Source organism: Teleopsis dalmanni, chromosome 2 (assembly GCF_002237135.1).
Source record: "Teleopsis dalmanni isolate 2A chromosome 2, ASM223713v2, whole genome shotgun sequence".
In the NCBI taxonomy this organism is placed as follows: Eukaryota; Metazoa; Arthropoda; class Insecta; order Diptera; family Diopsidae; genus Teleopsis; species Teleopsis dalmanni.
In genome coordinates, this window is record NC_051847.1 from 160,114,534 (window position 1) to 160,139,209 (window position 24,676).

Here is a 24,676-nt window from a genome sequence, read left to right on the forward strand (position 1 = left end):
GATTCGTTCTGCTTTTCGTATATATTGAAAATAATAAGCAGTTTTATATAAATTTGTAAATTTCTAACAGGTGACAACACATTTTGTATACGCTTATATCTATAATTACAGAATGTGGACGATAATTTTTTGGTTGTAATTTTCTTGATACAATGGATAGTTGAATATTAATAATTGAAATTATATAAACATTTACCAATGAAACTAGCTTAACATAACCGTCACTACGGCTCTTATGATATGTACGAGTATTATAATGGAATATCGCAAATCAACTTGTCTATGTCGAAACACAGATATATTGCTGATATTCGGATTTGACAAAACGTTGCTGTAGGTAAACGTAATCCTAAAACATGTTTATAGTAGCATAATGACAGTAGATTCACACAACCTGTAAATTAAATATAGAGTGTCTTTATATCGTTTATGGGGATTAAGCTGTAGTCATAGTCTAAGTCCAACTTTTTGTTCAAATTATTATTAGTTGTTATGACATATATTTCTTTAAAGATTCTTCACAGCACTATTCATTGAATATTTGTTATTTATTTTTAGTTATATGCTTCGATAACCTATGCGACATAATATCTATGTCGTCAGCATAGGTTAATATATCTTCTATAATTATTATATATCATATTATGACGTGAAAATAGTGAAATAATTTTTTTCCTTCTGATCATATCTTAAAACATTATTTTATAAAATAGGATCTGTAAATAATAGCTAATTAATTGAGGTAGAAAAATATCTGCCTATCAGCCACTGCAACCAACCATTCCTAATAATTTCTTGCTTTGACGATAATCTTTATTTAAAGTTTATTCTGTTAAAAAATATTTTTAAACTTTTATTATTTGCTTGACATTTATTTACTTAAGTCACAATCTTACCAGACTAACCAAATTTTCTTTCTTTTGGATTCAAAGGTATTTGAAAGGTTTTCATAAAATATTTCATGAGCTGTCATAAGCTTTAAGAAAATTAATAACTAAAACGTGATTTTATTCTGTTTGCCTGCTTTTTTAAATATTTGATAAATTATCAATATTTATTTGGTATCAGATAGCAAAAAAAAGAAAAAGAAGACAGCATCCTCCAAGAGTGAGCGTTTGCGACACGGAGATACGGTGGGAGGATAACATAAAATATCTGGGGGTCACTTTTGACAAACGGTTCAATTGGCTTAAACATTTGAAATACAAACGGAATAGCTGCTCTAAGATTCTACATTTATTAAAGCCGCTATTTAATAATTATCACTTCAACTTTAAAAACAGAAAGTTACTTTATACGCAAGTAATTAGACCTGCACTTCTGTACGGATGTGTTACATATAGCAAAGCCTCAAATACCACCTTAAAGCAATTACAGATAGCTCAAAACCTGGCCTTAAGAAAACTGTTTAAGATTCCACATAGAGATCTTAGGATTGACTCAGTGAAAAAATATATCAGAGACAGAGCTTTAAAATTATTCACTAAAGTTGATACGCTACTTAACCCCGCCATAACAATCCTCAAGTCCACTTCTGGACTCTCAGGAAGATATGCTGATTTAAGGTCCGTCATCAACTAAAAGACAAATAAATGATATGATTTTTTAGCCTAGTTAAAGCCTAGTGTGGGGTAGTGATAAACCCCCCAGCCATTATAGAGTAAAAGTGCGTAATAGCACTAACTCAAGAAGAAGAAGAAGAAGATAGCAGTTTGAGATTTGTCAATAATTTTATACACGTAGATAAATAAAGGTAGTCTATCTTAGATTAGACCTTAAAATAACTTGTAAATCGTATGCAGCAACCTAATCGGTATATAATATGTGCACTGTATTTTGTCACATGTTTTGTGAAGTGCGATTATGACGTCAATTTTCTATAAATATTTCGTAAACATAATAATAGCCGTAGTTGTAGCAAAAAAATACTAGCAACTTACTAAAGAAAACATGTACAGCAACAACAATAGGTCTTTTCTTTTGTAAGCATATTACAAAAGAACAACTGCTAATTTTTAAAATAACATATGAAACAACAACACTGTTGGCTTATTTAGTTCATCCTTTTTGAAATCGTTTAACTAATAAGCAGCTTAAATTACAGGGTTGCCAAGACTAAAAATTTGTCTATTGTGAATGATTTTTGGAAGTACATACGAAGTTTCCAGTTAACTGTCAACGAATGATTTCGTTAATTATTCGCATTTTGTGTCGTCATTGTTCGTAACAAATACGTCACGTTTTCTATTTATTATTTTACCGTTAAAAGGCATGAAAATTTTATTCACAATCATGTAATAAATAAAATATTTTTATCAATAATTGTAAAGAATTATTATTCATTTTCGAACATTTAACTTTAAATTTTATTACGTGTTTTGCATATATATGCCTAACAAAATTTTCATTTCGTCAAGAGTTGCAATAGAAAGTAGTGCCTCTTTTATTTGTTCTTCTGCGACATGTTTACAAAAGAAAAGGCTTAATGCTCACTAAATCTTTAGAGTTAGGCTTTACTCGCAAAAATTTTTACGACTTTAGTCTTAGTGCAGCCAAAATCAAAAGTCAGTCTATTGTGAATGTTCACTGGAAATATGTTGCAAAATTCCAGTCATCTGTTTAAATCATATGAGGATTTCATTTACTAATAAATTCAAAAAAATTTTTTAAATAAATTAATTTAAATAAATAACATTAAATGCAAACCAATGCCTTTCTTATATTTATTTCGTTTTCTTTTATTTAAATTAAATAATTTCTAGTGCTTACAGTTTTTATATTTCATATTGTATACAGCAGAACTAAAAAATATGTCAAGAATAAGCATTTATGAAGTTTTTTTAAAGTGAAGCCAATTTGTTTCAACCAGACTTAGTGTTTTTTTTACAACTCTGAAAGAAAAAAGTGCGGCTAATATAAGAATAGATATCATTTTTAATTAATATATAGATGTAATATATAACCATTTTATAGTTGAAGTTGAATGACTTTAAGTATAATACGAGTACTTATGCAATATCTATATATGTATATCGCCAAATTACACATAGTTTGAAATTTCAGTTTTTTTAAACATTTTAATATATAAATAACTAAATTTACTCAATGTTCACATTTTCGACGAAATACATTTGTTTGATACTCAAATATTTACACAATTACAAGCCAATAAGTATTGACGTGTCTTCCCAAAGGGGAACAAGGTTAGCCCGAAATTGTTTTAAAATTACATCGAAATTCACAAAATATGAGAATCACGTGACTCAACTATGAATTGATTTATTTAAATAAAATACTTAAATTTCAAAGTAAATTTAAAGAGCAAACAAAAAAATTAAAAAAATTTAGTTTTGCTCAAAGTAAATGACGAAGCCATTTATTAAATCATGCTTCAACAAAAATAAGTGTAATTAATAGAAATATTCTGGAAAAAACACTAAATAATAATAAATATTTTTAATTAAAAAATATATTGTAAATAGTGTTAAGAATTGCTGACGTTATTTTACTAAACAAATTATTTTAGTTACTTCAACTGAATTTCGTAGAAATAATGATGAGCACAAAGTAATCAGAATTGTCGGCAAGATTCTGTGAAGATTTCATTTTACATAACATGACAATCACAAAATAAATAATCTCTTTGAATTTTGTTCCAACAATGTCAATTCTTATATTCATCACACAGATACTGTGAAAAGAATGTGTTAAAGTCACCGAAATATTTCTAACACAGTGCAAAAAATAAAATAATAATAACCGTATAATTATTTTATATATATATATATACCATAGTCTTTCGTTCGATCTTTCGAAAGTTTTTCGCAAGACTTTTAACGATGTTTGTCAGAATCGCCCTATATACTTTTATATATTTATATATACTAAATTCACAAAACTGACAAACATCGTTAAAAGTCAAAAGTCTTTTGAACAATTTGCAGCGTGTTTTTAGGAGATTTATGCTATTGAAAAAGCGGACAACCTTATATAACAAAGTACAATTCGTCTCTCGAATATCGCGATTTTTGTAGATAGTCAAGCCGCGCTTAAAGCAATTGAATTTAAAACAGTTAAATCCAAGATTGCATTAAAATGTCGCACCTCACTGATGAGCATTCAACATCACAATGTCTCTCTTTGCTGGGTTCCTGGACATAGCAATATTGAAGGGAATGAACTAGCAGATGAGATGGTCAGAAGAGGTTCAAAACTGCATACAGGAGATGTCGACCTCACAATACATACACCAATGTGTGAACTGTTTAGGATAATAGAGGAAATCACCAACACGGAGACAAACAATTTATGGACTAACCGCAACTGTGAGGTCGCTAGAACTTTATGGCCTAGGTTGGACAAAAATAAAACGAAAAGGCTTCAGCAAACCTACAGTTCGTGTGCTTGCTGGAGTACTAACGGGGCACTGTGTCATTGCACCTATGCTTCAACGGTGGCGAGTTCCAGCAAGCGGATTATGCAGGAGTTGACAAGATGAAGAGGAGGTAGAATCTATCAACCACTTCCTCTGTCTCTGTCCAGGACTTCAGACAAGACGACTTCAATATCTCGGGGATCGCTTTTTCACAGGCTTGGAAGAAATAACGAAAGCAAACTTATCGGATATCACAATGGACAATACATGCTTCCGAGTGGAGGCACATATTAGGTCGCCTTCCGACCCTAACGATTGACCTTTTAGCATACGTCTCAGTACAATATTCTGATAAGTTTGGGGCTGTCTAATGGTGGGTGAAGCAGTATTGCCATAAGTAACACAGCCTTAGAGTAGTTTAGGTCTAATTATTTGCTTATAAAGAAGAATATTATTTTAGATACTCAACTTTTCTTGTGTTAATGGGTTTAGAGCATTAAGAGTTATATTACAAGTCACCTTCTTGATCCTTAAATTCTCTAAGCAAGTGTATGTTTTACCATAATAAGAGTTAGACCTAGGAATTAAAAAAATTTAGTTCTAATCATACTATGATGACATACTATATCATACCATGGTGACAGTATGCCACCTCATGGTGACCTACTATCTTTCGGTACAGTTAATGTCTTTGTCTTATTCTTCACTATTCCAAACTTCAGCCAATTTTCCTGATGCCATACCATTGACTTTCTGTATGTGTGTTTCAATTACTGATGGCTTGGGTCTCACGATGGACTACAACACCACCAATAACAGTATAATAATAGAAATTTTTGTTTTGTGTTTTGAGCAATTTCATTTCAATAAGTATTTCTGGGGCTAATTGCGCAAACAAATAATAAAATATAAAAAAAAAAATAGCTTGCGTTCAGCGAACCTATTTTCTTGTTTATTTTTATTTATATTTTTTTTTTCAAATTTAATTTAATTTAATTTATATTTTTATTTTGGTTTTATTTTAAGTTCTTAGCTACTTTAAAAACTTTGGCAAATATCCAAGTATATGAGCCAGAAAAAAGCTTTTATGCCAATAATTGCTAAAGAATTCTCAATTGAAATGTTATCTTTTATTTAATTTTTACCAATTCTTCATAAGAACTGTGCTTAACTAAATAAATATTTTATTGATTTATATGCGCAGAAAACCCCACTTCATAAACAACATGGAATTCTATTTTATTTTAATATTTTCGGAAATAATAGGCGAGGAAAATTTACTTAGAAGAGTTAAAATTTTATTTGAAAGCGTAAACAAGCGAATTTTATCGTTTCTGATGGAGTGAAGTGTGCAAGGAAAGTATCTTTTTGTTTACTTCGCAGCCGAATTTTTATTCTAAACAAAAAAATATAAAAACAGAAAACTATATTTATATATAATCAACAGAGTATATTAAATCCGACCTATAATTTTTGTTTTTAATTTATTTTTGTAATACAAAGGGCTCTTTCTTATTCGATTCGACTTCTATCTTTTATCTGATTCTCTTAAACAGTCCGCAATAAAGTACCAGGCTACGGACCACACATTTTAAACTTTTTCTCAATTTCATTGTTTTATTGCTTAACATTTTTATTTATTGGCATTTAATTTTTTTTTTTATATATTCTTTTATATATTATTTTATATATTGTTTTTTGTTTTGCTATAATTAATAATTTTTTTTTTATTTTTTTTATAATTTATTAAAGCATTTCTTTTGAGTTTTATGCCTTTTATTTGCTTGTATTTTTCTCGAATTCATTTCGTTCAGCTAAATTAAGTAAATTTTTACCACACGTGACCGTGTTGTTTCTTCAACTCTTCAGACCTGTAGATTTGAAACAAAAAAAAAATTAAAAAACATTTCTTATTTTTAAAGAGATGACGTAACTATTTCTTTCTGTGTTTTAGATTTACACTTGCATAAATTGTTTAATGAAAATTAAAATAGAAAAGTGTTTTTTTTTAAGAATATATTTTAATTAAATTCTTTACACAAATTACAACAACTTACTTTACACAATTTACCAATAAATTATAAGATATACCTATATAGAATACTCGTATTAACTTACTTTTAATTCAAGCCAATAAAATGTTCTACAAAATCATGTCTCAACGACAATTGCGTAAGTCTGTCTGCGCGTTTCGCATCATATTCTCAAATTTTTTCTTCCTTCATCCTTTATTTTTGGTATTATTGTCCCCATGTCCACTTAGAAAAGTTAATTAATGCCAACTGACGTAAGTTGACTGTGCAAATGCATCACTGTCATCGCCATCGCCGCCATCACCGCCATCACCGCCGTTGATTACAGATTAAATAGAAATGTTAGTGAAATTTTATTTAATAAAATTAATCATAATTGGTTTGATGCTTCTTAGCAATGAGATAGCTAATAGATAGCAGAATACTTCTATTAACAATGACAAAACTGACCTTAATCAAAAACGACATAATCCAAATCGTATTTCAGTTTTTTGTGGAAAGTTTTAGGATGCGGTTGTTGTCGATTATTTTATGCTCTTCTTAACCGTTAAATACTATATAATATAAGATTAAAAAATGAAAAGAACTACTCGTTTAAATACAATAATTATATTAGCAACTAATGAACGTCATGTTCATTTTCAGGAACACGATGGAAGACTACCTGGGTCCAGACCTTCCAGTGCACCTACTGAACCTAATGCCAAAGCAGCAAAGAAGGCCTCAAAGAAAATGGAAAAAGAAGCTAGGTAAGTCATTTGTTTAAAACATACATATATATTTTTTACGCTTATATGGTACTGTGCGAAAAAACATAATTTTAGTTATATAGTACTATAGTTATATGGTACAAGATGAAAAAATATTATGCACATCAAGGTTCTCTAATATTATTTAGTGACTGTTGTTATTTCTATGAATTAATGTGTTGATAATATATACGAACATATAACAATTTCAAAGTTAGAAGGGTTCGTTTAGAGATGTAAGAATACAACAAAAATTTTAGTTAATTTATTGAATTTATTATATTTATTTTAGTTTATTAAAATAAATTTTTTGTTATTGTCTTTCATATCTATTCGAACCCTTCTAACTTTTAAATAGTTTCTTTTCGTGGAATGATATATCATTCTACATACGAAAGAAAGCCAATAAATTGCTAGAGAAGTCAATAAGCCGTTAAAAAAAATCAATAAGTAAATAGTAATAGTAAAGCACATAATTTTTGAAGGATTAAACGTTATTTTTTTCTTAATATAGTCTCCTTCTAACTCAATACATTTGATTGAACTATTCTCCAACTTCTTCAAGTAATCCGAAAACTATAATTTGACTCCTCTTCAAAATAAGCCACTGCTTTGTTAATTACCTGATCTGTGGTAATAAATTCTTCCCTTTCAACTAATTATTTGACGTTTAAAAATTAATTAAAATTGAACGTTTTCATCGTATAATGTTATTGGAAATAGTTCCATAACCTTTTATTGAGCAAAATAATTTTATGTAATTTTTTAACAAATTACGAACTTACTCTGATGTGTCATTAATTTTTGAAAAAGATATTGGCAGTGCCTAAAGAGAGATATCTAAGCTTGACCATTGTATGGGTCATATCTAAGCTTGACAATTGTATAATGGGTCAAACAGTTTGAAAATAATTTCAAAAAATCTCAAGAAGTTTCCGTAAATACTAAAAATGTCACGATTTTTATTTTCAACGCAAGTCCATTGCAATATTTATTTGTTTGTAAGTTAACATTTATATGAATTTTATAGTTAACTAAGAATAAGGAACTGAACTGGTAGGTTCTACACCCTGAAAGTTCATTGTAATAAAAACACCTTATTAGACCACTTTTGCCTTTGTGCTATATATTTAAATAATTAAACTTGAGATACCGGGCTTTGAAATTGGATATTTTTATTTGAAAACAACCAACGAATAGATTCGCCATCTGTCAGCTTAATGCAATCCATATTGAAAATTTAAAACGTTAAACTATGATATCTCTAGAAGTAAACAATATCACTGCAAATAGAAAATAGCGAAGTAAATAAAGTTGTTGACTCTTTTAAAATCCATTGTCAAATCATCGTTACCGAAGAATCGGGATATCGAATCGGGATATATATATATATATATATATATATATATGTATAAATATAGTATACAAACATATTCTACGAAATGCTGTGTAACTCTAATTCTATGTGAAAAAAATTCTTTTTTAAGTCTATTTAATTTTGTTATTAGCTTACATATTTATGAAACCGCAAAATACCTATTATTATAACCTAGTTCCAGTTGACAACTTTTATTTATAGTTAATTTAATTTTTTTAATAATCCGGACTTTTGTATACTTTTATTAATAGATTCTTGTTTTACAGGCGACAGGAGAAAGAATTTAATCGCCGTGAAAAGGAGGCTCGAAAAATGGAACGTGAAACACAGCGCCGACTGGAACGTGAAGCAGCAAAACTAGAAAAACTTAATCGCAATTCTGAAAAGATGTCACGCAGTACAGAACGGGTTGCACCACGTTCAGGTTCGTTAGAACGTCGTCGTAGCGGTGAGGACTCACCCGTGCTAAATCAATCAACTGTGCATGGTATAGCTAGTCCCAATCGACGGCCAACCATATTCGATGTGTTTCGACCGCGCGTTAAATCTGATGCAAAACGTAAAGAGAAAATGTTACTTGAGCCCGGGTCAGCGGCAATGGCAGGTGTTGGATCAGGAATGAGTGCTAAAGATCGTGAAAGTAGTAGTGCTAGCAGTACACACTCCGGCACGGGCGGCGGCATAATGAACTCTATGAAAGTAGCAATGCAAAATTCAGGATTAATAGGTGGTGGCCATCACCGGCAACATCCTGCTGTAACGATAACAACAGCAGAAGGCAACTCTGTAAAGAATAAGTACAAAGACGGTTCAGCGCATCCACATCAGGGCAGTGATGCACAAGTAAGTAGCGAGAGTATTAAAAGTAAAAAAAAAGGAATTATTTACTAAATTTATTTTAAATTTACATTCAATCTGATTTGACAAGTAAATTATATTTGAATTAATTTGCAAGTTTGATTACTGGTATTCGTGTTGTACTTGAAATATTTTATTTTGCGTAATTATTTGCAAAATAAACGTTAAGAAAACGGCGACAGCAGAGAAACATGCTGTTCCAATTATTTTGTTGCTGATAAGACTGTCAACAACGGCAATCTCAAACGTCAGGGCGGTAACATGAAATCCGTATCGAGCACGTACCAAAAAAACAGACTTTCATGTCTTTTGTATAAACAAAAGAGATGAAAGTAATATATTTTATGTTTTTTTAACCATTCGCTACATTATCGTTTGAAATCACATAAGGTTTTTATAGTAAAATAAATTAAAGTTTATTAATATGAGAGAGTTAATTGCTTAGAGTATGATGCGATGCCCAGTTGATTGATTTCTCATTCGTCATTCATCATTCACATATGTTCTGTGTAATTATTTTTAATTTTTAATTTTCTTTTTACAGTATTATCACACGGTGACAGCTGTTCGACGTGTAGATGCTAACCGCTCGCCTATGACAAAAGTTATGGATCTCTTCAGGCACCGCTCGAACTCAGCAACTAATGAGGCGAAAGCGAAAGCGGTGAGTCAAATATTTATTTTTAAAACTCAAAACCTCAAAACAAAATAGACTCTGAAATATTTGTTATGAGCCAAAGACCGTTCACATTTTGGTTGCAATAAATAACATTATTACGATGAAAAAATGAAAATTTTTCTTTAAATATCGCAAAATATATCATAAATTTCAAATCTGTCTTAATGTCATTCTATAATGATATTTTGCATTAGCTAATCTTTCTACTTTCTGTGGAATATAACATATATATATCACTGAAAGTACTTAAACTATTTTTATAATGCTATTTAAGTAATAGCAGAATTCGTAGATATTTATAATGCGAATAATTATTTATTTTATATATAAATAATTACTAACGGAGAAATATCGACGGTTATTTGTCACTAGCTGATGTTGGTACCCTTATATCTAGCAATACTAAAATGAGTATTTCAAACTATAACTATAATATAATACTATAAAATATATATAGATTTGACCAATTTTTTCTTTTGATCCGAAAATTGGCAGCAGTTTATTCAGATCACGTGAAAATGCCGACAAACAGTTAAGGCATGGTATATGTGCCCGGCATAACGTGCTTAGCGTACAAATCGCAAAAATGGAGATCACTGTAATGATCCTAATAATATTAAAAACAATAATTTGTTTTCTGATAATAATTAATTAACACAAAGAAATTCGAATATTTCCTAACACCACTGATGATGAAAACTTGGCAATACTCGAAACAGCGTTGTACGGTCCGCCAAATTTTAATAAATTAACTAAATATTTGTTCCCGTTTCTTCTTTTCTATTCAAACCCTTCCAACTTTAAAAAAATAGCTTCTTTGTCGTCATAGGAAGCGTAGATTTCAGCAAAAATAATCAACTTTAAATAATTAATGATATGAAAAAAACTTTTAGTTGGATGTTGACTCTTTGTTCTATTAATCCCTATTTGAGATTTATATATCTCTATTTATATTTGATCTAGTGTAAATACAGTAACTAGATTCACTACATTACTCTTCTAACATAGGGTTGCTCCATTTCTGATGTAAAATAAAACATAGCTCTAATCTTATCAAAGAATTTCATTCGAAAGTAGATATCGATACTATATTCTTCTACTTACTACATTTTATTTTGTGAATAGTATTTAGTTAATCAATAAAAAACAACTATTAATAAAATAGAAACTACGATTTATACTTAGTATTTGCACTAGTTATATTGCACCAAAATTTTATTGCATGTACTCGTTAATGTTCTAGTAAATTTAAGTAAAATTGCTATATGAACTTATCTGAACTTAATATGGATACAAAAAGACGTCCTTTTACAGCAGAACATAGCTAAGGTTACTATCAGGTTACCTAAAAAATTATATTAAACTGCACTATCAACTTAATAAATCTATTTGATGTAATAGATTGCTGAGATTGCTGTTAGATTACCTGATAGATCATTTTAAACTGCGCTATCAACTTAACAAATCCATTTGATCTAATAGAATGTGGTCGGTCACTGTCTTGAAAGGAATGAGACTTGAAAGGAATAACTTTCCACATTCTATTAGATCAAATCGAGTTGATAGTGCAGTTTAAAATTATCTATTAGGTATCTTAACAGCAATCTCAGCAATCTATTATATTATAATTGTATGGGTTTGATATGAGTGAGAAGAGGAATACTGGGATGAATCCTTGTACGACTTTTCTATATTAAATACTCTGACATTCATTTAGGTAAGTTGTAGCACAAAATTGGCTATGGTCGCAGTATTCCCCACCAATTGAGAGTTCAAATTACTTTCAAATTTTATAAATAAATTTCACCTACGAACTTTGCTAAAGAATTTTTATACAAAGAACCTTTTTTTTCTCTTAAAAATTTTAATAATCGTATATATATTTTGTGGTTTGTAGAAATATATGAAAATCTCAAAGATATAGTCTATGTTACTCTGCATACACAATTCACTAATTTTTAAAAATATCTACTACAATACTTTAATATTTAGCGGTACGACTGTTGAGGTATTTCTTTTATTAGTAGAAACGTATTATTTCCTCACATATTTTCTTGGATTGTTCTTATACCAATTACAAGTTTTCTATTTCGTTTCTCATCATTCACTTTACTTTCTACTTATCCACGGTTTCATTATATGTACTTCTAAAGCAATAAGTTGATCTTCTTTTACTGAACGCAACCGATTTCTTCTATTATGCTTCTTTTTATTCCTATTTACTATGCGTTTCATTTGTTCCTGGGTTATGTTGCAGAAACAACTCTTCGCTGATGTCTTATAAGCTTGTTCTTGTTGTCTTTAATGTCAAATATATATGTAGATAATTGTCCGGTTTCTACATTTATCTCATTATTAAAGCGTTGAATATTCTTGAACAAAATGGTCTCCCTTTTACCCTTTTGTTAAAGCCTATATTGGCACGGTTTGAATTTTGATTGGTATGTATATTAAAGTACTACTAGCTGATGGGCTTATATCCCGACACCACTCATTTACATCAACGACTATGTTTACAGGTTTACTTATCGCAAGGATGATGGACCGATAGATATACAACAACAATATTGATTTATCACCACTAGCCAGTGCGTTACGAGCTGGTTGTCTCTAATATCTGTTAGTAACATGGCAGGCCCTACACTGACATCGACAGAATTATAGTTCTCCTCTATACTTAATCTAGCACTAGTTGTATAGTGCTCAGATATATTCTTTATAGACTGCTATTAGTTGTTATTGCTCACATATAAATTAGAAATGTTCATAATAAATTTTATTTGAACTATTTACTTTAAATTTCTTTATTGTTAACTGCTATTTTCCATTTTCTTATAGAGATGGGAGATGAATAGAACCCGTTAAACGATTATCTAGATTTTACGATATATATATTTAGTATGGTGAAAAACCGTGCATACAATGTGGTTTGTGTCTAATATATAATATTGTACGGTCTTAACAGTTTGTATATGGTGAATATACATCGAGTCACCAACTGAAACTAATTGTGCGCTATTGCTCGCTAGATGTCGCTCTAATACTTTTGCAAGAATGTACAAATAATTTATTTTCTGTAATTATAATTATATTTACATAAATAAACTGGATAGTTAATTGTGTAAATAGTCATTACTGTGAATGATAATTTATTTTTAATTATAAAACTAATATAAAAAATTTAATTAGTTAATTGCAAACTAAGTACATAACAATTTAGCCAACTAAGTATCTCAACTGAGATACAAATAAAACACTTTATTAGATACATTTTAAAATATTTATCATATAACTAAAGGTTATATATTTCTATACTGATTTCATTGTCTTTATTAATTAACTTATTACCCGGTCTGTTGAATTAGTTGCGTTGATGACTTTAATTTAGATATGGCTCCCACTATATTACTCATCTTTTTGGACTATGGGAGTCGTGAAATCATAAGGACGATGTCTACTTATAAACATTATGGTGCTGTAGTAGGTCGTATTTAAAAGGAATTGATTGTAATCTTTATTGAACTACATGGCTGAATGAAGATGCATATTAGAGCTCTTTAGGGAGTAGCTTCTATTATTAGGGGCTTGATGATTCATTTTTATATGTATTCATTTCATTCATTTTAGATTTGTTACACTCACTGACACGATTTCGAATTCACAGATCCGGCCATGGATTTTTCTAAAAACAGACATTTTAAACAATGTTTTCTAATACGCTATATGTCAATATCGTTGAGTTTTTAAATTGAAAATTTTTATATGAAAACCAATAACAGGTAAATGTACTAGATATTACCATTTTACTGCTTGTTTTGTTCAGGGTTTCTATTATTTTTAAATAATTCTGCGTAATAAATGCATTTGATTTGCACTTAGCTATTATAGATTTCGTCACCATTCTAGATACTTTCATAATTGTGCAAAATGTTCAGAATTTCTAAATACGTAATGACTCCCTAAAACGTATTTAATTATTATTATTATTGTTTACTTTTCTATCAAATGCTTATCACCTATTGATGTCATATATTTGATGATTGTGTTATGAAACTATTACAACAGCTGATTTTGTTGACTAATAATAATAACTTCACTTAAATCGTTTGTTTGTCTTGCTGGTTTCTTATAATTTTATCTTATCAAATTTCGTATCTTCAATTTTATTACAAAATTTGGAATTTGTGTAATAATATCGATAGAGATTGACAAGTAATTTTACTTTATTTTACTTTTTGTTCTTATCATTTATCATTCACATCAATTAAGACTGAAATCCTAATATTAAAAGTTGTTATTAACTTTTAAGTTTAAAATAAATACGAAGTTAACAATAATATATATTGTGTTTATATTAAATATATTTTTTTTTATCCTCTTCAAAATGGTTTTGTTGTGTAACCAAATGGACGGACTTTTAGTTTTTTATTGTTCTTTAGTGTTACATATATTGTCAGAACCCATAGACTTTCTGACGGTAGTTTTTACACGTGGAACTTTATTAATTGATCAGTTTTCTTCAGCTGAAGTATAAATTATTTTGCCAATGTCTTAAGTGGAGATGTTGTGGAATCAAAAATGTCTAAATCTGGGTCTAAATGCCATTCTCTATTGATGACTACTATGTAAAGTAATGAAAACTGCAATTTAAACGACGTACTTTAATGATATGTAATATATGTATACATATTTAGAAGCACAATAGATCTAATAGATGACTGTCTATTCCTGTTGCTAGTAACTATAACACAATGGGTATTATAAAGCTTGTCTTATTCAATCTATTTAATAACATATTTATCATACTAATCGTTTCATCTCATCTAATCGTTAAAAAAAAATTGAGAAGCTTAAGTAGTATAACTGGAATAAGGTATAGAATAAGGAAGAGTTATTCTATTCTTTATTCTATGCTTATTATTAAGCCTATTTTATACAATATTAAAAAAGATTTGAGATCTGGAATTTTTTATTAATTAAAAGAATTAAATAATCAATATTACTTCGATCTCAATGGGTGAAACTTATTTGCTCCCCAACTTTGTTAAGCCTTTATTTAATTCGTAAGCAGAACAGGTACATAAGCTTAAATCGAATGCTGCTCATTTCAAAACATGTAGAACTGCAGATAAAATCTAGTGAACGTAAAAAATTGGGCATAAGAGATGTACTCAAATTCAAATAAAAAATAAATTTAATATATCAAAAGTTGAAATGAATCAAAAAATAACTAATTATGTAGTGATAAAATTTGGATCTTAAAATGAACTTACTTCAACCAAATTTCGAACAAATATTCTCTTCATTTTTGACTTCTCCAAGCTTAATGTATTTGGGTTTTGCCTGTTTATAATTTGAAACATATCGATAAAAATGTTACCATCTTTTTTCGATGTTTAAATTTTTATACCGATAACTTCAACATATTTTTATTTCAGAAGCAAAATCTGCATTTCCTTTCTCCAAAATGTCAAGGAATTTTGATAGTGTATCAGAGAAATAAATTTTTTACTGACCATTCTTATTACCAATACCTGACCTCACATTATATAGTAAATAAAAAATTCTGCTTAATTTGGAGCACACTTTGCATTATCGATCAGCATAAGGTGAACTTTTATTAATGAAAGATTGTCAGTTTATCTATTCAACTATTTGCCTTTGTCGGTATTCGTTTGTCTTTATAGAGACTGCATTTAATATCATTTAAGGCATTTAAATTAAAATTGCAAAAGAAAAGTTTTCCAGAAGTGGCTCTGTTAACTGGAACCCTCACTCCAGCGATTTAACGCTTCTCGATTACTTTTTATAGGGCTATGCTAAGTCATTGGTTTATGCCAATAAACAAACAACTCTTAAAGCATTGGAATCCAATGTTCACATTCCCGTTGACACCATGCGGCCACGTTTATTACAAAAAATAGTCAAAAATTGGATTGATCAAATGGAGCATGTAACTCGTAGTCGCGGCGGACATATGCCGGAAATCATATTCAAAAAGTAAATGACATGAAATTGTCTGCCAGATTATAGTATAATAAAATATGCAATATATATGTAATAATATATATAATTTTATATAATAAATTTATATAATTATAAAAAAGTTAAAAAAAAAATTCTGTCTTGTATTATCATACATATATATTATAATAATAATTAATAATTATAAAATCATATGTATTATCATATAATATCAGTTTTCATATAGTTAAAAGAATACCCTATATATTATAATTATAATTATTTTATAAAAAAAAGAAAGAAACAGTTTTTTATATTCTCCAATTTCGTAACGCACCTGGTATTTGTTCCGATCTTTCTTTCTATTCACTACTTGATTACTTTCGTTCGTTTTTTTATCAATGTTGGCTTTATCATTATCAATAGACGACAGTAAACATTGCTCACACACTTTGGCTTTTCTAATTTAAAGCTCTCCAACTTTTTCCGATTAGTGCGAGTGCTTTTTATTTCAGTTTCAGTTTCTACTTTTGTTTTGATTGTTGTTCTCATTCAGTTTATTTGATTCTATTTTGCCATAAGAATTTTCTGAGCGTTTCGCTTTATTCGCTATTCAGTTTTTCTCTTTGCGATCGTTTATTTCGCAAATTATTGTTCAATTTGTTTTGCTTCCTACAGGAAAAACGTATAAGTTTTCTTATAAACTTGCAAATTCACAGACTTTGTTTTAATGATCGGGTCGGGTGGCAAGATCAGTCGATAGTGCAAAATCGTATTAGAGGTCTGCTAGTCAGATTTCAAACCTTTCTGTTTCATGTCAGACTGAATAAATTTCAGTTAAAATATTAAATATTTTATTATACAAAAAAAAAAAACAAAACAAGTGCGTCGCTGCTTTGTTTCCATTAAAAAGAAATTAACATTAATTTTTGTAATAAATTTAATAAAAAATTATTAACTGTTGTAAATCCGTTCTTATGAAGATTGGAAAAAAATATAAAAAAAAACATGTGTTCAGAAGTGCAAACAAAATAAATTGTAAAAAAACAAATATGAAAAAAATAATCTATGTAATTATTATTTAATAAATATTTAATAAAATTGTTTATTAGAAAAGTGTTTAAAAAATTTATATTTTTGAGTAAATTAAAATTTAATTAAAAAAACAAAAAAATTATTATTAAACATACTCAACAGTTTAAGGAAATAAAGTAATAAGAACAAATAAACAAACAAAAAAAAAAATTATAAAAAAAAAACAACGAAAATTACAAATATAAATATAAAGTTAAAATAAAAATAAAAAATAATATAAAAAATGTTTAAATAACAACAGAAACAAAAATATATTCACTTGACTACTAATTAGTTTTTTCTTTATCGAGTCTTAAATAAATATTTGTGTTTATATTTTAACAATAAATAATAATTAAAAGTATTCCAAAAATACTTCATAATACTGAAATATAAAATATATATAAGCATATTTCGTAAGGTTTGTTTGAGTTAATTTCTCAATGAAGAGAAATTATTTTCAGTTTTGGAATATTATTATAAATGCAATTATATATATATTATTGACAGAGCGCGACATCTTCTGTTTGAATATTTAAAGCGCACTATATAGGGAAGGCATTGTAGAGTCAATATTTGTGGTGTTGATAAGTGTTTATTTGAAAATTTTCTACCTAAATATTTTTGCTGAATAACTTCTGTTATTCTGTTTATTTTGTCGTTAAAAAACAAACTTAAAAATACATAACATATTCCAGGAGGACTTAACATCGGGATCGCACTGTTACTGTTACACTGTTATGTTTAAAATCTTTGCGGAGATAGCTAGAATAGGTGTTCCGATTGTAACATAGTTGTTCTAATTTAAAAATATTGATTTTGATCAAAATCTTGCATTTAAATGAGATAAAGAATGACCCTCATTTTTATTCTTTAAGCTTAACTAATAACTAATAATTAATAATTTTTTTAATAAAAAATTAATTACTTTATAAAGTTCAACTTAACTTGTGTTAGTAGTGTTTTTATCTCCAGTACAATCTTATAAAATCAGTTCAATACTTCAATCAAAGAACGTTACTTATCTAATTATTTATTCAAATAAAAAAATAATAATATATAAGCATTGTTTTAAATAAAAATATAATTTTACGTAAGCATTGTGTAAAATGCATACTGACGTTCAAAAAAAAAGACACCAAGCACCTGTTGTGTCTTTACTCAGGCTTGTCCAGAACCAGGCTTAAGCCTTCTTTTTAACACACAGCGACATTTCCAGTATTAGCATTGATCGGATACTCGTATTTATTAATGCTTCTGGCTGGTTCTAACTTGATAATTTTTCTAACAATTATTATGAGGGCTAATTGAGGAGGATTCGTTCCTCCCTTCACTTCAATGAACTAACTAACTGTAATATAGAAATAAAATTTATTAGTCTTAATCTACAGCTGTTAAATTCCAGTCCTCTCTAAGTCTGTAGCACAAATTCGTACAAAAGCAATATTCCACTGTCTTCACCTCATAGTCTTCAATAATTTAATAATATTAGATTAAGATAAACAATATATATATATATATATATATATATATATATAATATATATATATATATATATATATATATATATATATGAAATCTTGCAAAGACTTTAATCAAAATTACTAACAGTAATTACTAGAGTACTTTTAAAATTATAACATCCAGAGAAGTCTCTCACTATTTAAACCAGAATTTTCTGTAATAAAAATAATGTTTAATTTAGCAAAAAAAAAAAAAAACAACTATGGATAACAGCTTAGAGAAACTCAGTAGAAAGTTCTTTGTCGTGCAGAATATCGGAAGGGGGAGCAGATTGTGTCAAGGGGTCAGATAACTGTTCATCAGGGACAATAGCCGTTCGTCAAGTCCTTCCATTTTAGCGGTGAAATAAAGAACTCGATAAGAGTGGCGATGCTCGTTGGGAAGCATGTAGACAGTGCTCAACCTCTAATTTACGTATACGTACCTATGTGACGATAAACAACAGACAAATTATTAACTAACAGCGCACAATTTAAAACTGCAGATATCTGCACAATTTAAAGTCGGTATTATTTTTTAAAAATATTAACTTTTATTTCAAGAATTAATTTTTTGTATATTTTTATAAGTATTTCGGCAAATTCGCTTTTGCCAAAACTTCCAATCACATTTCTTCTGTTTGTTTTGGATAATGACAAGCATTTATTTGATAAGATTATATTTACAATCGTCGTTTATTATTTTTTTTCTAATTTTTATATTTATGCATTTTTACATATATTATTTATCTTCATCGCAGTCCCAAACAATTGACTAGAATTAAAATAAACTAAGGAATTAAATTAATTTATTCTACGGCTGGCACACTTACGATCTCAAATGAAGTTCATTGTCGGTCAACAGTTTTCTGCACATTTGCATCAAAACTAAAATTGTTTTAAGTAAAACATATATATAATGTATTCTTTAAATGCATATATAGGAATTGAAAAATATTTCAAAAAAAAAAAAATAATATCCACAATAGAAATTTTTATACAAATTAAAATTGTTTGGAAGATTTCTGGGTGATTCTAATTTAACGAATTTGTTGTTGTAAAAATCTTGAGATAGTTTTGATGAAAAATGTTAGTCAAATCGCCTAGGAATTTGTCAAGCAAAAGTAAATTATAAGTAATTTGTTTTTTTTTTTTTTTTTGTAATTGAACATCAAAAATTAATTATAAATTATTTTAGTTCAGTTTATTCTTTTTAGTTCTGAGTTCTGTTTTCCGACGTGGGACGGAATATTTGACAAGCACAAATGGTCAACATCTGATCATTTTTTTTAGTTTACTTCGATTGATTCATTTCGTAAAATGTATATTTATATAGTAAGGGAATGGCATTTTTCAGATATAAAAAATGGTTTAAGTTCTTAAAAGATGAGGTGGTCTTATGGAGTACTTTAATTGAATTAAGTATAGATTCTAATAGGTCTCATCTAATTTTTCTTAAATCTTAAAGCTAAATCTTAGCTATCAGGACAAATTTTTTAATATTATTCTCTAATAATATATTTTAATATATATAATATTTTAAATATTCTTTCTTATTATTTATACAAGATTAAGTAAATATTAAAAAACTCATAATAATTTTAAATATCTATTATTAAATTGATTAATGAGTGTGTTTTATGTTTTAAAAAAAAACATTTTCAAAGCATATTACTTTAAATAATTCATTTGATTGACAAAAAAGAAAATTTTAAAAAACAAAACTTATTTTTTCTAAAAAATAAAATTATAGTCATTATAACACTCTAAAGTATTTTTGGATGAAGATAAGACAGCACTGAAAATTATTAATTTTCCTTTTTTTCGACCTTGCTATGGATTCATAAAAATTATTTTTAAATGGAATCTTTTTAAGTCAACAAAAAACTACACTTGAGCTGGTATTCGAAATTGGAACTTCATTCTCTACAGAATTCAGTGTTTAGCTTACTCGTCTACTAGTAATTTTTTCCATATTATGTTATAGTCCCACCATTACAGATTGACTACTTTATGCCAACAGATCCTTTTAGAAAAAAATAAAAGATTCTTTAATCTGTTCACTCATTCATTCCATAATAACTGAAGTGTAGGTCCAGTGTTAGTTTTTGTGAGGAGTGTACAAGGATGTCCAACTTTCCCACTTGACTTATCAGACATCCATAAAGATTTCAAATTTTAAAATTTAATATTATTTTCCTAATATGGGCCAAAACTGTCTGTTGAATGGAGTTATCTTTTTCTCAACCACCAATATTTTTGCAAAAAAAGCCCTGCCCTATCATGGACCTCATAATATTGTCATCAATCAGAGATGACCAACTAAAGTGTTGCTTATCTTTTAGATCAAAATCATTATCTAAACTACGCTGCAATTATTGTGAAAGAATATCTTTCCAAAAAAAAATATTATCGCATTGCATAACACTTGGTTATGGAATATGTTTGCTTGTTATGTTTGTTTACGGAAGCCATGATACTGCATCACGAACCCATGGTACCGTTCAATGAAGTAGCAGGAGAATTCTTCTATTTCTTCCCCATATAGGGTATTATTTCGTAAATACCAATTATAGTTTTATTTGGATTAAGCCTTATTTAAATTAAATATTCTATTAATTCTATTCTATTCTATTAATAATTTTATTCTAAACTAATTACAAACTGTTAGGTTATACAGTTTCTGGTCATGTCGTAGCGTCACCAAAAATATGAATTATCTAAAATACTGCGGATTATATTATTCGTGTTCATGTTGTGATTGAAATATTTAAAGTGAAAAATATTTATTTTTTCTGACATCACATCGGATTGGTCAAAAGTACTCGTATTACGCACCTTAACAAATCTGAAACAAAACAATTCAATTTAAAATTGATAAGATAAATTCCAAAATTAAATAGCAGATAAACAAATTATATAAAATTATTATTACAATATTATTAATTAATTTTTGAAAAAAAGTTAATTTCACTGCTCCCATAAATTTTTACAGAACTTATAGAAATAAAATTAAATTTTCTTATTTTATTTATTTTGTTAATTTTAACTTTAATTTTACATTTTACACTGTTTTCAAATAAAAAATACCATCTTATCTTATTTTCCTATTTATTTACTGTATTTTAATTTTATTGTTTGAATTGGTTTTTCTTTCAAATTTCTTAAAAATAATTATTACATCATATGAAATTCAAAAAATCAACTAGTTAGTTACTCAATTAGTTATTGAGTAATAAAATTTAATTTATTTAAACATCAAAGTCCTAATAACTAGTAGCTTTCTAAATTCTTATACAATACGTTATAGAAAATACTATGTATTTTTTATATGCAATTGTATATAAAAAATAAAATATATTAATATATTAATTAATTTAGAGTTCTATGTCTATATTTATTATACTTTGGCAGTTGTCATATATCGATTTATGACCACTAGATATAAGTAACATATAATTTTTTTTAACTCCTATTAATAAACGGCAATACCTTTCAATTAATTGGAATGTGTATAACTGCTTTTTCTGATAATAGCCGTTCTGCTATAACTGATAATAGTTGTTGTGCTATCACTACAAATAGCCATTTTGCTATAATTGCAAATGGCCGTTCTGCTATAACTGCTAATAGCCGTTCTGCTGTAACTGCTAATAACCGTTCTCTGTCATTGCAAATAGCCGTTATGCTAATAACTGCTAATAGCCGTTCTGCTATAACTGCTAATAGCCGTTCTGCTATAACTGCTAATAGCCGTTCTGCTATTACTGATCTTATGATGATCTTATGATCTTATATTGCTATTCTGCTACTTTTATTGTTCCATTTGCTTTTGTTATTGTTTCTCTTCTTTCTATTGTTTACATTTTTACTATTTATTATTAGTAGTCTTCCAGTATTTATTAGTTGTACGAGTATTTGCAGACTTTTTTGGCAGAATTACTTTTTAATACCAAAAAAGTGAAGTGTTCACATGAAGCAAAACTAATACATATGTATGTACAAGATCATTTAGAGATATGTCATTTCTTCAGATTTATTAACCTTGAACTCCTTCAACATGATTTGTTATATTTCATTCAATACATTAAAAAACTTTATTTATATTTACTTTTTCATAAAAGTTTTCAAACTATTACAGTCGCATTCAAAGTGCATGCCAGGTTTTGGCGTCCAGAAGAAAAATTATTTTTAGAAAAACACTTTTTTGACAGTTTATCAGACTGTTCATCGGTAAAGACGAAAGATCTATTAAATTATCTAAATTCAACGGAATGGATTTAGTCTATACTCTTCTATCTTAGGGGTTCTTGCAAGGAATGTGGTTGCAAAAAAGCGAAAAATCGCTAATTGAGTTATATGAAAGTTATCTAATGACCTGTCACTGCCATAGCAGTTGCAATTTTCCACTCCAATATAAGCGCCGTAACCTAAGCTATTAAGTATCTTTCAGATCATATTGCTATCCAAACCAATTGAACTAATTTCTTTCTTGCTAGCGTCCAGATTTTCCACAATGGGCCATTATTTAAGCTTAAGTGGACTATTTGGAAACAAGGCTGGCACTCCAATCTACCTAGCGTCAGGAAAGTTCGAATACATAAACCCATAACCTTGCTAGATTTAAAAAAGAGAATTCTAGTAGATCAGTTATTCATAGAATTAAACTAAGGACAAAGTAATTCCAAAATTTTGAGGACGCAACGCTAGATCCCATTTAGGATTATTCAAAACAGAAGTAACAAAATTGTCTTCACTTATTCCAATCAATTTTCACGAGAGAACTCATTTTATATTCATCATTTCTCCTTATATTTAAGGGAGTGAAAAGCCAGAATAATTTGATTGAGTCTCATTGGATTATTTTTACTATTTCGATAAGTTCTATATTTCGATATAATATATTATATGTTATACTTCGCTCTCTTGCAAGTAGTTATGGTTATTACATTAATATTTAAGCAGTAATTCGATTATTAATATCATCAGTTTCCAATTATTATCATCCCGATTAGACAAAATTATTTTAGTGCTTAGAGTCATTAAACTGATATTAGCTGATCTTATAGCATTGTGTTAATAATTAATGATTATCATGATAATTCAGTTATGACACCGATTATCGGGTGAAAATGACTTCGCTCGCATATTTTATTAAATTATGGAAGTAACATAAATTCTATTGCCTTTTATGAGGTAGTAATAACTCAAATGAAGTAGAAATGATACGCGTTTGAATCAAATAGGAAATAAATACTATCCCAATTTAATTACTTTCTAACCATTTATATTATAATTTAATATTTAGTATTATTAACATTATTTTGTTATTGTTTTGGTTCATTTCCAGAAACGACCGGTTTTATAATTTATCAATAATGACAAGTGGTTTTTCGCGCTCCAAACTCACACGCAACGAGATTTACTGTCATTATAATCGCACTTGTCTCCGTTTCTGCTGATTTGTTGACTGGTGTACTCCTTTTATTGCACCAAAGGTCAGCCACTTTAGACGTTACTCAATTCAACGCCAATTGTGTTATATCTAAAGTCTGTCTGTACGTACGTCAGTCCACTCTGATAGTTTGCGCCACTTACAACTGAATACCGATTCTCTATTTTGTCATTCAATTGCAAATTTGTCTAAAAAATTTAACTGTCGGTGAAAAACAAAATATGTACATTTATAAATTATTATATAGGCATTATGAAGTGTGAACATTATCTAGTAGTTATCTTAAAAATCATTATTTATTTTGCAATCACATTAAAAATAATTTTTTTTATATTATCTTAAGTAAATTTATTTGCTAAAAAATGTTCTTTTGTTAAACACATAATTTTTTAAAAATTAATTTATTAGAAGTATTAAGTGTAAAAAAACTGCTGAGTGGAAAATCAATTTTATTTTTAAAAAATAATTGGTATTAATTTATAATAACGCAAAGACGTAAATATCAGTTCCACCTAATATTACTTTAGGAAATAGATTTTTGCTTACAGACTGATAGTGTCAATTACAAGACCTGTCACTAAACAGCATTTTGAGCTTCGTCAAAGATTC

At 28.2% G+C, this 24,676-nt stretch overlaps 1 protein-coding gene across 2 annotated transcripts in view; it reads left to right on the forward strand.

The window, feature by feature from the left end:
- The window catches only part of LOC119678764 (5'-AMP-activated protein kinase subunit gamma-1), a 165,327-nt gene that overhangs the window by 59,868 nt on the left and 80,783 nt on the right, over positions 1-24,676 (forward strand). For both annotated transcript variants that reach the window (XM_038090810.1, XM_038090809.1), the window contains 3 exons: positions 7,054-7,157; positions 8,802-9,378; positions 9,938-10,057. In XM_038090810.1, coding sequence (XP_037946738.1) covers positions 7,054-7,157; positions 8,802-9,378; positions 9,938-10,057 — 801 coding nt within the window. The remainder of the gene's footprint in view (positions 1-7,053; positions 7,158-8,801; positions 9,379-9,937; positions 10,058-24,676) is intronic.